The 14,884-nt window shown below is 38.9% G+C and overlaps 1 protein-coding gene across 1 annotated transcript in view; it reads right to left on the bottom strand.

The window, feature by feature from the left end:
• CTNND2 (catenin delta 2) overlaps positions 1-14,884 on the bottom strand; it is a 1,090,646-nt gene that overhangs the window by 408,944 nt on the left and 666,818 nt on the right. Inside the window, 1 exon segment of the mRNA XM_070357848.1 lies at positions 7,887-8,142. Coding sequence (XP_070213949.1) covers positions 7,887-8,142 — 256 coding nt within the window.

Here is a 14,884-nt window from a genome sequence, read left to right as displayed (position 1 = left end):
GTCTCAACGTGCCCTCCCTCCTTGCCCCCTCACTGGCCTCTGCTCCCACCTCACTAGGTCCCTTCCCTTCTCTGGTCCCTTAGCAGGGCATGCCCCAGGATCTGTGCCTTGGTCTTTCCCACCACACAGCTCATGGCCTCTCTGCCTTCATCACTTTGTCCATGTCTCTGACTCCCAAGGGTCATTCTCAGTTCTAATCTTGGTGCCCCTGATGGCAGGAGCCGAAGTGCCAGCAGAGAGCCAGTGGTGGTAACAATGGGCCCTTCCCTAAGCCAGGAAATGTCCCAACGACCTCAAGGTCTTAACATATTTCACCTTACAACTTTATCAGGAAGGTGCTTTTATGATTTCTGTTTTAAATACATGGACACTAAGGGCAGGGCAGGTGAACATCACACCCGGAATCATGACTGACTAAGGGTCCTTTCCCCCATGTATTGGATGCCCTTTATAACCCAGACCTCCTCTCCTCCTCCCGTGGGAGGGGAGAGCAGGCAGGCTGCCCAAGATCATCGCCTGGGGTCAGAGGGGAGAACGTGTGCATCTCTACTTAACCGATATAACCAAACAAAACACAGCAGTTCAGAACTATCATATTTCCTCTACACACTGGTGCTGGCTTCTCACTGGGCCCACGTTTCAGATGACGGTGTATTTTTTACTGGAAGTCACAACATGCCAAGAATGACAGTCAGCACTGCAGACAGTGACTGCAGCCACGGAATTAAAAGATGCTTGCTGCTTGGAAGAAAAGCTATGACAAATCTAGACAGCATATTAAAAAGCCACAGAGGTCTGCATAGTCAAAGCTATGGTTTGCCAACAGAGGTCTGCATAGTCAAAGCTACGATTCTTCCAGCAGTACATGTATGGATGTGAGAAGTGGACCATAAAGAAGGCTGAATGCTGAAGAATTGATGTGTTTGAACTGTGGTGCTGGAGAAGACTCTTGACAATTCCTTGGATAGCAAGGAGACCAAACCAGGCAGTCCTAAAGGAAATCAACCCTGAATATTCATTAGCAGGACTGATGCTGAAGCTGAAGCTCCGATACCTTGGCCACTTGGTGTGAATAGCCAACTCACCGGCAAAGAACACTGATGCTGGAGTTTGCTCAGATTCCTGCCCATTGAGTCCGTGATGCTATCTAACCATTTATATATAGTTTTTGTAGTAATCCTTCCTAAGGACCACTTGACTTCACACTCCAGGATGTCTGGCTCTAGGTGAGTGATCATACCATTGTGGTTATTCCAGTCATTAAGACCTTTTCTGTATGGTTCTTCTGTGTATTTTTGCCACCTCTTCTTAATCTCTTCTGCTTCTGTTTGGCCCTTACCATTTCTGTCCTTTATCATGCCCGTCCTTGCATGAAATGTTCCCTTGACATCTCCAGTTTTTTGAGGAGATCTCTGGTCTTTCCCATTCTATTGCTTTCCTCTAATTCTTTGAATCATTCATTTAAGAAGGTGTTCTTATCTCTCCTTGATATTCTCTGGAACTCTGCATTCAGTTGGGCATATCTTTCCCTTTCTCCTTGCCTTTCACTTCTTTCCTCAGCTATCTGTAAAGCCGCCTCGGACAACCATTTTGCCTTCTTGCATTTCTTTTTCTTTGGGATGGTTTTGGTTACTGCCTCCTGTATGATATTAACAACTTCCATCCATAGTTCTTCAGGCACTCTATCCACCAGATCTAATTCCTTGACTCTATTGTTACTTCCACTGAATAATCATAAGGGATTTTATTTAGGTCATAGAGTAATTGCCCTCTACTCTTCCCCAGTTGCATAATGGACATCTTCCAACCTGGGGGAGGCTTATCTTCCAGTGTCATATCTTTTTGTCTTTTCATACTGGTCATGAACCATCCCTTTCATGAATCACAGCCTTGTTGTTGTGAAGGGGCTTGCATAACTCAGTGAAGCTATGAGCCACCAGGGAAACTGCAACCTAGATTTTCCTAATGATATTAATGGGGCTTCCCAGGTGGCTTAGCTGTAAAGAATCCACCTGCCAAAGTAGAAGACACGGGTTTGATCACAGAAGGCAATAGCAACCTACTCGAATACTCTTGCCTGGGAAATCCCATGGACAGAGGAGTCTGGTGGGTTGCAGTCCATGGGACCAGAAAAGAGTTGGACATGACTTAGTGACTAAACAACAACAATGATATTTATAAGCAGTATTTCTTAATAATATCTACTAATATAACATCCAATAATAATTTTAGCAAGACACTAGGTAATTTTTTAAAAGTTCATCAGATCAGATCAGTCGCTCAGTCGTGTCCGACTCTTTGCAACCCCATTAATCGCAGCATGCCAGGCCTCCCTGTCCATCACCAACTCCCGGAGTTCACTGAGACTCACATCCATCGAGTCAGTGATGCCATCCAGCCATCTCATCCTCTGTCGTCCCCTTCTCCTCTTGCCCCCAATCCCTCCCAGCATCAGAGTCTTTTCCAATGAGTCAACTTAAAAGTTCATAGTTTAAGATTATTGGTCAAATACTGTGGCTTGAAGCAAAACATGGAGAACAGGTCTGACAGAGCCAACTGAAAGTCCAGTTGCTAATTTGGGCTCAAATTCAGCATCGAGGATGTGTCACTGTATTTATTTATCCATTACAATGAATAACAAAAAGAATATAGAGTTTCACTGTGAAACATGTTTGCAAAATGTTAGATTCCTTTATCATGTTTGAAAACCTGCTTTTGAGACGGTGTACATCAAGGATTACAATATCCTGAAACAGGATCAATCAAACTTGATTAAAAGATGCTATTCATGATGCAGCCTACACATTAAGCTATGTCAGTAAATGTATTAGCCGTAACTTTTTCTTCTTTTACGGAGAAGAATATTTGTAACACCATCAGTATGCCAGGTACATGAGTTTTGCTTTTTTTCTGGTTATTTCATCAATCACATTTTTAAAATAAAGATGCTATGAATGATCACTTCCAATGTTACTGAGTCCTTTCATATAAGTTCATTTTAAGATTTATATGACCTACATGTTTAAAAACAACATATATTAAACTCAATATTTGGCATAGCACCAACAACATAGTAGCTGTGATGATACTTAAGAAATTCACACTTTATGGAAGACAATATACAGTTAACATATAGTTCTCAGCATAGGCTGCTATGAAGTAAATACTATATAAAAACTTTTTTCAAAGTTATTGCTGACTTAAGGAAATCAAATTCTATCACCTCTTTTTATAAAAGTTTTTTGTGCATTTTTTGTTGGAATACACAAGAGCAGTTAAAACTGGAAAGTCCAAAGTTTTGCTCTGATCTATATGATTCAGCTAAGCAAGCTTAAAAAAGCCAACTACTTAGAATGAATCCTTTCATATTCTATGACTTAGAAAAATTCTTCTAAATTAAAAAAAGATATACATATATAATTTCATATATATATAAATATATATATAAACAATCACTTTGCTGAACAACTGAAACTAACATAACACTGTAAATTAACTATATTTGAATTAAAAAAAAATAGCCTAAATATATACATACACATAAGTCATCAAAACACCAAAAGGGAAAAAAAAAGGTAACAGGAAGCTTCTGGTTTCCAGTCTAATGACTGAATTGGGGCTATCTTGATTTCAAATTCTTACTTTGAAATCGAAGGTTTGCTTCAAAATTCCTCATTGAAACTCGTTAATAGAAAAAAGACACTGGTCTGCAATAAGATGAATAAGTCACATATTAGAAAAGAAAGAAAAAGAAAACAAAGCAAAGACCACACATGCCATCAGCAATTATCAGACAGACCAGACCTATTTAGACAATTTGTATCAATACCTTCATTCCTTCATTCACTCCTACACACAGCAAACTGGTGCTTTCCCTCATCCTCCAAGAAAACCATAAAAGATGGTATGCAATTTCCATTTCCTTTTTATAAATAGAAATGTCCATGCAAATATGTGCCTAAGAATGTGGAGTCTAGCCTGCATATACATGGGTCAATTTTTCCAATTCTCCACTTATTTAAGGCACAAAATGTGCAGGTATCAGTTTCCTCCCACAAAGGAGAATTACATCAAAGACGTAAGGAAAAGTGCTTTGAGAATTGTAATGTGCTCTAAAAATATGTTTGCAATGGTAAAGAGGTTTACATGGTTGGCTATTTAATAATACATAAAAAACTTTAACACACTGTCTCCAAAAATGTATAAAAGTTAGAAAGAAGCCTAAAAGCTGGAAAAGTTTAAATCATAAATTATAATGCTGAGATAAACTACTCTGAACCCCAGACATAAGAGATGTTGGTTCTAGTAACATTCACTTAGGAAGGACCAAAGTTCATTCTTCAAAAGAAGATGCAAAAATGCTATCATAAAAGAAGCATTAGATTGTGGACTACAATTTTAGATTTGGGATGTCTCAGTTAAATCTGAACATTCTGCTGCTGCTGCTGCTAAGTTACTTCAGTCGTGTCCGACTCTGTGCGACCCCATAGACGGCAGCCCACCAGACTCCCCCGTCCCTGGGACTCTCCAGGCAAGAACACTGGAGTGGGTTGCCATTTCCTTCTCTAATGCATGAAAGTGAAAAGTGAAAGTGAAGTCGTTCAGTCATGTCCCAACTCTTAGCGACCCCATGAACTGCAGCCCACCAGGCTCCTCCGTCCGTGGGATTTTCCAGGCAAGAGTTACCTTACTGTGAATGCCATTACCTTCTCTGTGAACATTCTGACACATTCCTTTATTTAAAAAAAAAAAAAAAAAACTCTACAAGAAAGGCATTATTGTATTTTATGTACTCATTTCACATGATGCCAGGTTATTAGTTCTCTTTACATGAAGCCATAATTATTCAATTCTGGTTCTAGATCTGGTTCTGTCTCTTTTGCCTGTATCTGACCTTAGGTTGGTGGTACAATATTTTTTTTTTCAGAAATAACATCTATTTAAAGCCAATGCTTTTAGCATTCTTTTTTAAATTTTTAAATGGAAGATAATTGCTTTACAGTGTTGTGTTGGTTTCTGCCATACAACAACACTAATCAGCCATAAATAGATATATATGTGTGTGTGTGTGTATTTCCTCTCTCCTGAGCCTCCATGCCAACCCCCATAACCCACCCCTCCAGGTCATCAGAGAACACCAGGCTAGGCTCCCCATGCTATACAGAAGCGTCCCACCAGCTACCTTACACATGGTAGTGTATATATATGTCAGTGCTATTCTCTCAAATCATCCCACCACCTCCTTCCCTCGCTGTGTCCACCAAGTAGGTTTTCTGCGTCTGCATCTCCATTCCTGCCCTGCAAATAGGTTCATCAGTACCATTTCCTAGATTCCATGTGTGTGTGCTAAGTCCACTCAGTCATATTTGACTCTTTGTGACCCTATGGACTGCTGCCCACCACGCTCCTCTGTCCATGGGGAATCTCCATGCAAGAATACTGGAGTGGGTTGCCATTCCCTTCTCTAAGGGATCTTCCCAACCCGGCAATCAAAACCACCTCTCCTAGGTTTCCTGCATCACAGGCAGGTTCTTTCCCACTAGTGCCACCTGGGAAGGCCCCTAGATTCCCTATGTATGTGTGCGTGTTAGTTGCTCTATCATGTCCGACTCTTTGAGACCCCATGAAGCATACAGCCCACCAGGCTCCTCTGTCCATGGAATTCTCCAGGCAAGAGTACCAGAGTGGGTTGCCATTCCCCTCTCCAGGGGATCTTCTCAACCCAGGGATTGAAGCCAGGTCTCCTGCACTGAAGGCAGAATCTTTACCGTGTGAGCCACCAGGGAAGCCCAGATTCCACACATATGAGTGAATATACAATATTTGTTTTTCTTTCTGACATTAGTATTCTTAAAAATAACATAGTAACTTGCAATTCATATAACACTGATTTGCCTATAAGTTTACTCCTACAAAGGATGAGTGGCCAATATACTCTTATTCGCTCTCATTTCTTACAGCTATTTCTCTTTCTTGGTTTATAATGGGCACTCATTAAATATATGTCACATAATCCATAACTTGAAAAGATGACAGTCTGATGATGATATGCTGAAAGAAGAAAAAAGGCTATAAAAGGGAGAGCAATATAAAATGAAAAGGATATGCCATTTAAAAGTGTAACACATTTAATACACAATATGAAATAAAGAAGCTAAGTTGTAGTGAGAGAAACATAAATTTGGATTCCTATTAGGCCAAATTCCCCTAATATGAAAATTTAAAAACCTCTTCACTGAAGATTATATGCTTATCCTCAATTTATATTTTAAATGTTAAATAAAGCACTGCCAATTCAATTATGTATTTTCCTATTTAGCATTTCCTTAAGAGTGTGCTACTGTTCTATTTCTACATGTTTTCAATAACATATTTAGAAAGAATATTTAAAAACAGAGAGCTTTGGAGAAGGGATAGATTGGGGGTTTTGCATCAGCAGATGCAAACTATTATATACAGGATGGATAAACAACAAGTTCCTACTATATGGCATAGAGAACTATATTCAATATGCTGTGATAAACCACAATGGAAAAGAATATAAAAAAGGATTATATACATATGTATAATTGAATCACTTTGCTATACAGCAGACACTAACCTATTGTAAACAAACTATATCCCAGTACAGCAAAATTTAAAAATAAATGAATAGAGAGTGTTGTGTTATCTGAAGAGCATTCTACCCACACTTGCCAAGAATACCAAAGGATTTAGAGCAAATTTCTGGACAAAGATGATAGAGATCCTTGTTTCGACTGAAAGCCTAGAGGAACAGGATGCTGAATAATGCAAATATAAGAATTTTTCTTATTTCTAGTAGTTAGCAGTGAACATTTACTATAATTCTCCTTTACAATGGAGGTTTTACCTCATACAATATTTACCTTAAGCCCTCCAAGTAGGCTTGAATTGTGCTAAAGAAGCTATCTTAAAGAATACCATAAAATGGTCCCATTCTGCCTTTTATGTATGTAGAGGTGATTTCTTTTTACAAAAGAATCTATGCAAACCCCTCAATACAGTACACTTGCATTGTGTGCTCTATCAGAGAAAATACCCAAAAATTCCTTGAGATGAATTTTAAGTATACCACCAGAATCAAGTCAGATGCCAGCTATAAAGACATACAAGGGACCTGACATATCTATAGTATTCACAGATGCAGATATATATTTATGGGACTCTGCATAAATCAAATGCCTGTGAATAAAACATCATTTAACTCTACAGGAATTCAATTCCAATTTCAGAAGTAGAGCATCACTAAAGCCTTGGCCACTGTTGAAACAAGAAAGCAAAAAAAAAAATTTTTTTTCTCAATAATAACAACTTCTTTAATACTTTATATTCAAATTTTTAATCAATGTTGAAAACAACTTCAGCCTGATGTTTATTTTCAGACACAAAAATGAAGGTAACAAAGGTTTTCTAAATTTCCAATTTTTAGTGTAACCTGTATCCACTTTCCACTCATGCATGGAAACATACAAGGTGACAAAGTGCGCGTCTCCTGAGACAAGAAATACCTAGACCACAGTGTCTGAAGTCAAACGGTACAGCCTCCATCCTGGGTTTCTACTGCACCACAGAAAGCTGTTCCAGATCTCACAACCAGCTGAAACCCTCAAGCACCTACAAATGTTCGGATCAAAAGATAGTCTTTGCTACTGAACTGCAGAAGGTACTAGAGATCCACGACCAACACCCATTTTCCAAATCAAACAGAAGATGGTGAAAGTCAACCAAAGTCAACCCTTTCATCCTCAGCCAGAGACACGGATGCAATCAAGTGATGCAAAAACAAAAAACAATCATGCAGTCACAGGTCTGGTTAGAATACCTCTTTAGCAGCGATGGGGGGAGAGGAAAAGGTTGGTACCTACCTGGGATCTTTCTGAATGCTGTCGATGGATGGGGACCTGGCCAAGGTGCCTTCAGGGGGAAGGGCAGGGCCGGATTTGCTGTACGGAGACTCAACGGAAGGACAGTACTGCAGCTGTCGGTAGGGGTCCGCGTAGCTGGAGGCAGGGCCGGCGGCATAGCTGGCCCTCTGGAAGGTGGCTGCGGCGGCGCTCTGCGGGCCGTGCTGGCTGCCTGTGCGCTGCAAGGGGACGGAGTCGACACCGGGGGAGGACGGGGCTAGGGCAGGAAAGTAGGGACAGAGTAAAAAATTGAGGACCTGCTCACAGAAACGGTTCACCAGGTCTAGGCAGGGGGGAAATTACACACATAAAAACAAAACAAAACACAAGGGTTTGAAAGAATTAACAAAATTGTTACATTTGAACTAACGCATCCAATGTTATCCACTACAATGACAATTAGCATGCTATTCCGTTGGCCCAAAACTTCGTTGGGGTTTTTCCATTCCATCTTAGGGAAGAACCTGAACGAATTTTCAGGCCAACCGAGTATTTCAGGAACAACCCTTTCATCTCTAGGATGAAAATGCCTCTGTGATGTGTTTCCTGCTTACTGACTTCCAGGAAGAGGTCTGCTCATCTGACTCGTAAACTCTGTATGGAGCTAAAACCCAGAAGAAATGGAAGGGATATTTTCCAAGGACTCGTGGGCAGTGAGTTCTTCATTGTTTCAGCTGAGAAAATTGAGGCAGTGTTCGTTCAGGGGGTGATAGATTAATTTTATGAAGGGTGTGAAACATATTTAGTAATGTGGTTCATTTTTCCCAAATAAAAGAAAACAAGGAAAGTGAGGGGGCGTGTATCCGTGGGGGTGGAGGCGGACATGGGTCTGTAATTAGTGCTAGAGCATTAAATGCAGGACGGGACAGTTCTTGTAAAGTTCAACACCCACAAGATTTTTATATGTCTCTTTTTCAACTTGAGCTGTCATACTAACAAATACCCTTGGTGAAGGGTAGGCATGCTAGAGGCGATGAAGACCCACCCGACTGCAACGCAGACAAAATAAGGTGCTGACTTGGCTTTTCCAGAAGTATTTGCATCTTTTCAATAACGCCTAAATTGTCGGAAGAAGATCTGACGCCAGTTACTAAAATCGGTTTGACTATTTCCAAGCTGAATTTCAGCTTTTTGTTTCCTCTCTGGGTTCTCTGGAGTCTGTTTCCTATCATTACTTTTATCTGGTTCTCAAAAATACTTGACATCTAAGATTTAGGTGACCTATACAATGAAAAGAGCATCTTCCATATTAATAGAATGTGATTTGTTAATAACTGTTTGATCATTATCCATGATTAATATTAGTTGGCACCTTTACTTTCTAGCTCAGAACGAACATATACACACTACTATATATAAAATAGATAACTAAAAAGGACCTACTCTACAGCACAGGAAACTCTACTCAATATTTTGCAATAAACTATATGGGAAAGGAAACTGAAAAAAGACAAATATATATACATATATATATATATATATATATAATATACTATATATATAAGACTGAACCACTTTGGTGTACGACTGAAACTAACACAACATTGTAAATTAGCTATACTTCATAAAAAATATATCCTGTGTCTAGATATGACCATATGACATGCAAGTTCTACACAGAATTAGATTCCAATTATCAATCACATCCTACAACTCAGACTTTTTGAGCACTACTCAGTAAATGGTGGTAAAACTTATTCTCTCTCACAATAGAAGACATATTCAAAATCAAATATAAAAGAAAGAAAAAAATAATAGTTTAATATTAAAGGAAGTTAAGGATTTCATGTCAAAATGATAAAAAAAAAAGTTGCAAAGTGAACTGGAGAAATCTATTCTAATATGAGAACTGATTTTAATCAAGAGGTCAGGGCTTCTCATTTCCAATGACCTTTTAAAACTTAATCTTATAATAACCAAAGTCAGGAGACCAGGCACCATGACACAGTGAAGACAAGAAAAATATTTCAGAAAACTTTCTAAACAAAAAGTGTGTATACTCCCCAAAGACTTAGGTTTTGAAATGACAAGGGTTGCCCTGATGGATTAAGTTTCAAAGTCACTGGATTAGACTAATAAAAAATTAAGTTCACAACCAGAAAATCTGTCTTATGTCTTTATGCAGTTTCTGGAGCATTTATATTTTCTCCAAAATTTTGCAAGCATGTCTAATTAAAATTCACATTTTAATATTTATGAACAATGTGCTATATGTCATGGGAACAGGGATTTAAAATTCAGGCCAGGCATAACCATGCTCTTGGAAGAACAAATGCCCAAAGGTAAACAAAGTTTCATTTTCTAGACAAGTTGTGAAAAGCCAGTCAGCAAATTAAAGGCAAAAGGGAAAACTAACGGGAACCTGACATTTTTTCAGATAAATACAATTTTTTCATTCAGGAACTAAATATCTATATTAAAGCTTCCTGAAAAGGGCTGCTAATATCAGAAAAATCATTTTCTATACAAAATTATTTGTTAGTAATACTTTAAAATACAGAGGTTAATAGGAAGGGAATGCAAAATGGCAAGGATGATGACTTAAGGCTGAAACATAAAATGTTAAAAAAAAAAAAAAAGGAGACTGAAACATGACAAAACACTATTGTTAAAAAATGATGATATAAGTTAAAAAAAAAACCTCTCAGAGTAATGAATCAATTTTAAGAGAATAGGGAATTCTCTAGCGATCCAGTGGTTAAGACTCCACGTTCTCAATTCAGGGGGAACAGTTCAGTCCCTGGTTGGGGAGCTAAGACCACGTAAGCTGCAAGGGAGACTGGACCAAAAGGTGAAAGCAGAGTGTGAAATGCAATTAACAGAGCAGGAGCGAGAAGACCACGTCTCACAGTAAGAGGAGAAAAGGTGAAGGGCAGTTTATGAATGTTGGTAGGCTCAGATATATATTCTACACTGGCATTGGCCTTTTGGGGATGAAATGTCAGGGAACTCCACATTCAGAGCTTGGCTTCTGAAGCTAACAGTCAGGGCCACATCTGGGCTTTCTAGTCAATCATTTGTATCTGGCAAGTAACTGAGTTCTCAAATCTCCGGTTTTCTAACTGTAAAGTGAAAAGAAGACAAGGGCCCATTGGGATGACTGTTTGCTTTAAAGGCAAGAAAAGCTATTAATGCCTAGTAAGTGCAAAACAACCTGATGCGAAGAGCTGGCTCACTGCAAAAGACCCGATGCTGGGAAAGACTGAGGGCGGAAGAAGAAGGGGACGGCAGAGGATGAGATGGTTGGATGGCATCACCAATGTGACGGACATGAATTTGAGCAAGCTCCAGGGGGTAGATAGTGAAGGACAGGGGAGCCTGGCATGCTATAGTCTATGGGGAGGCAAAGACTCAGACATGACCCAGGGAATGAACAACAACAACCATTATTACTACTTAGTAATGTTGAAATCAGTTCATGTTAGGAAACAGATTGGATATAACACATGGAGTAACAAGTCCTTGCCTGATATAAAGTGTGGATATCAGACTTTATAACTCCTGGAAGTGTTTAACTAGTGCGTACTCTTATTTCCTCCAACAACCCAATACTAGAGTAAATTGCCAACATCCATTGGATCATCGAAAAACCAAGAGAGTTCCAGAAAAACATCTACGTCTGCTTTATTGACTATGCCAAAACCTTTGACTGTGTGGACCACAACAAACTCTGGAAAATTCTTAAAGAGATGGGAATACCAGACCACCTGATCTGCCTCTTGAGAAATCTGCATGCAGGTCAGGAAGCAACAGTTAGAACAGTTCCATGCAGGTCATGGAACAACAGGCTGGTTCCAAACAGAGAAAGGGAAATACAAGGCTGTATATTGTCACCCTGCTTATTTAACTTACATGTACAGTATATCATGAGAAATGGCAGGCTGGATGAAGCACAAGCTTGAATCAAGATTTCCAGGAGAAATATCAATAACCTCAGATATGAAGATGACACCACCCTTATGGCAGAAAGTGAAGAACTAAAGAGCCTCTTGATGAAAGTGAGAGTGAAAAAGCTGGCTTAAAACTCAACATTCAGAAAACTAAGATCATGTCATTTGGTCCCATCACTTCATGGCAAATAGATGGGGAAACAGTGGAAACAGTGGCTGACTTTATTTTTCTGGGCTCCAAAATCACTGCAGATGGTGATTGCAGCCATGAAATTAAAAGATGCTTGCTCCTTGGAAGAAAAGTTATGACCAACCTAGACAGCATATTAAAAAGCAGAGATGTTACTTTGCCAACAAAGGTCCATCTAGTCAAGGCTATGGCTTTTCCAGTAGCCATGTATGGATGTGAAAGTTGTACTATAAAGAAAGCTGAATACTGAAGAATTGATGCTTTTGAACCGTGGTGTTAGAGAGGACTCTTGAGAGTCTCTTGGACTGCAAGGAGATCCAACCAGTCCATCCTAAAGGAGATCAGTCCTGAATATTAATTGGAAGGACTGATGCTGAAGCTAAAACGCCAATACTTTGGCTACCTGATATGATGAACTGACTCATTAGAAAAGACCCTGATGCTCGGAAAGATTGAAGGGGATGCCAGAGGATAAGATGGCTGGATGGCATCACTGACTCAATGGACATGAGTTTAAGTAAACTCTGGGAGTTGGCGATGGACAGAGAGGCCTAGCAAGCTTCAGTCCATGAGGTCGCAAAGAGTTGGACATGACTGAGTGACTGAACTAACTGACTGACTCTTATTTCCTCCAACAACCCAATATGATAATAAACTTGCTGTCACTTTACAAGTGGGAAACTGAGGCACAGAGGGATGCTATAACTTGCCCAAATTTGCCTTATATTTAGTAGAGAAGTAATTCAAACCCTTGAACCCCACTTCCAGAGGTTATAATTACAACTACCAGCTTTATAAACTGGACCAGGTTTATAATCTCAAATATGTGTATTATTGAAGTACCTAACATAGTGAGAAAACTTAGAAAAATTCATGAGAGGCCTAAAATTAAGGGAAATGTCTCCCAAAAGTACAGAAAAGAGATGGGTCTATAATAAGGACCAACAACTTGAATAATATAGGGAAAAATTATTACACCTTGGTGTACAAATTTATACAATTTCTTATTTAATTGAATTTATTGATATTCAGAAATATCTTTATTTCTGGGAAAATCAAGAATAGGATACATATACTTATCTTAATTTTAAAGTGTTTTGAGTCTTAGTTTAATCAGTGATATATTAAGAAAAAAGTGGGTAGACTATGAAATCTAAGGCAGGTAAATGACTTTCAGAAAGATCTTATTTAAAAATGACAATCACATTTGTATCATTTAACAAATGGCCTTTCAGAAGTATAATTCCTGAAGCCATAGTTTCGACTTCTCTTAGGTCACAATACATAAGGGTACCTGATGAGAATTTCAAAATATAAAATCAGAATTCAAATGGATATTGCAAAATTCAAATAAATTAGAGACTGATCAATGCAAGGAAAAATAATGCAAAATAGCAATACAAACAGGGAGAAAGACTATTTTAAAGGGTAGATTATATGATCATGTGGGTCTTCCCAGGTGATTCAGGGGTAAAGAATCCATCTGTCAATGCAGGAGATGCAGGAGACACTGGTTTGTTCCCTGGGTTGGGGAGATCCCCTGGAAGAGGAACTGGCAACCCACTCCAGTATTCTTGTCTGGAGAATCCCATAGACAGAAGAGCCTGGTGCGTGAGCTAAAGTCCATGGGGTTTCAAAGGGTCAGACACAACTGAACGACTGAGCGTATATGCTCATATATAGAAGAAAATGCACGAGAAACTAAAAGATCTCAAACTGTCAATAATACAGTGATGTAATGCCTGATTTTTTTAAGCATGATGTAAAGGAATGATTTCAAGAACGACTGAATTCTCCCTTTGTGCCATGCCTGTTGAGACTGTGGTGTGGCTGATGAAGACTGTGACTCTCTATTAATACAGATAAGCTGATACTGATCACACAATTAACAGACTTTTTTTCTTTAATGCAAAATTTCGCTTAATTTCTGTCCCGGTATATGTTTTCTCTCATTTGAGTTAGAGCTCCGTTGGCCAAATCACCCACCTTAGAGGATTACTCTACTCAATTGAACCTTCTTATGGCAAACATTTGAGGGAAAGGGTGCTTTATCAGCTCTGTAAACACTCCTCTCTCATCTCACCTGCTCTGCAAACAGCCCCTTCTCCCCTCAATAAGCCCTTACAACTCAATGAACCACACTGCCGGTCTCTTTGGGGAGATTTTTAAAGTAGCCTCTTCAGCAGTTGACTTGATACTTCACCTTTTCATGCTGTTCATGAAATTATCTGTTTTCCGTAGAGCTACACAAATAAAGGTTTAGTGTGTAGAGAGAAAAGAAAAAAACAAACAAACAGATGTTTTATGTGTTGTGTTTGTTTGAAAGAAGGGAAGAGAGATCCTTTTCAATAAAAATCAAACACCCTATTTTGATGAGGAGATGGTTGCATGCATTATTTACTGAAAGAGGAAAAAAAGAGAACAGAGTAAAATACAAGATTCTGGCACCTGAAGAAACTTGGGCGATGGAATATAAAGTAGGGTTCAACAGAAGAAAGAAAAACATTTGTGGGTTTGTATTATTTATCTTTGCTTTTATGTATATTTATATAGCTAGAAATAAGAAAACATAAAATACTTTTACACATGCTATAAAATACAAAGGAAGCAAACAACAAGCTAATTAAATAATATTCCTTCTGCAAATTTAGAAAATAAAGATGGCTGAGGTGACAATGTGTCCAAGAACATGGCCTATAACTTTTTACCTTTTAGATTTCTTTTTTTTGATGAGGTAAGTTTCTAAAGTCTTTGTTGAATTTTTACCATATTGCTTCTGTTTTATGTTTTGGTTCTTTGGCCATGAGGCATGTGTGATCTTAGCTTCCTGACCAGGGATCGAACTCACACCTCCTCCATTGGGAGGTGCAGTTTTAACC

This window comes from Bos mutus, chromosome 20 (genome assembly GCF_027580195.1).
Source record: "Bos mutus isolate GX-2022 chromosome 20, NWIPB_WYAK_1.1, whole genome shotgun sequence".
NCBI classification, from domain to species: Eukaryota; Metazoa; Chordata; class Mammalia; order Artiodactyla; family Bovidae; genus Bos; species Bos mutus.
This window is presented reverse-complemented; position numbering and strand designations above follow the sequence as displayed.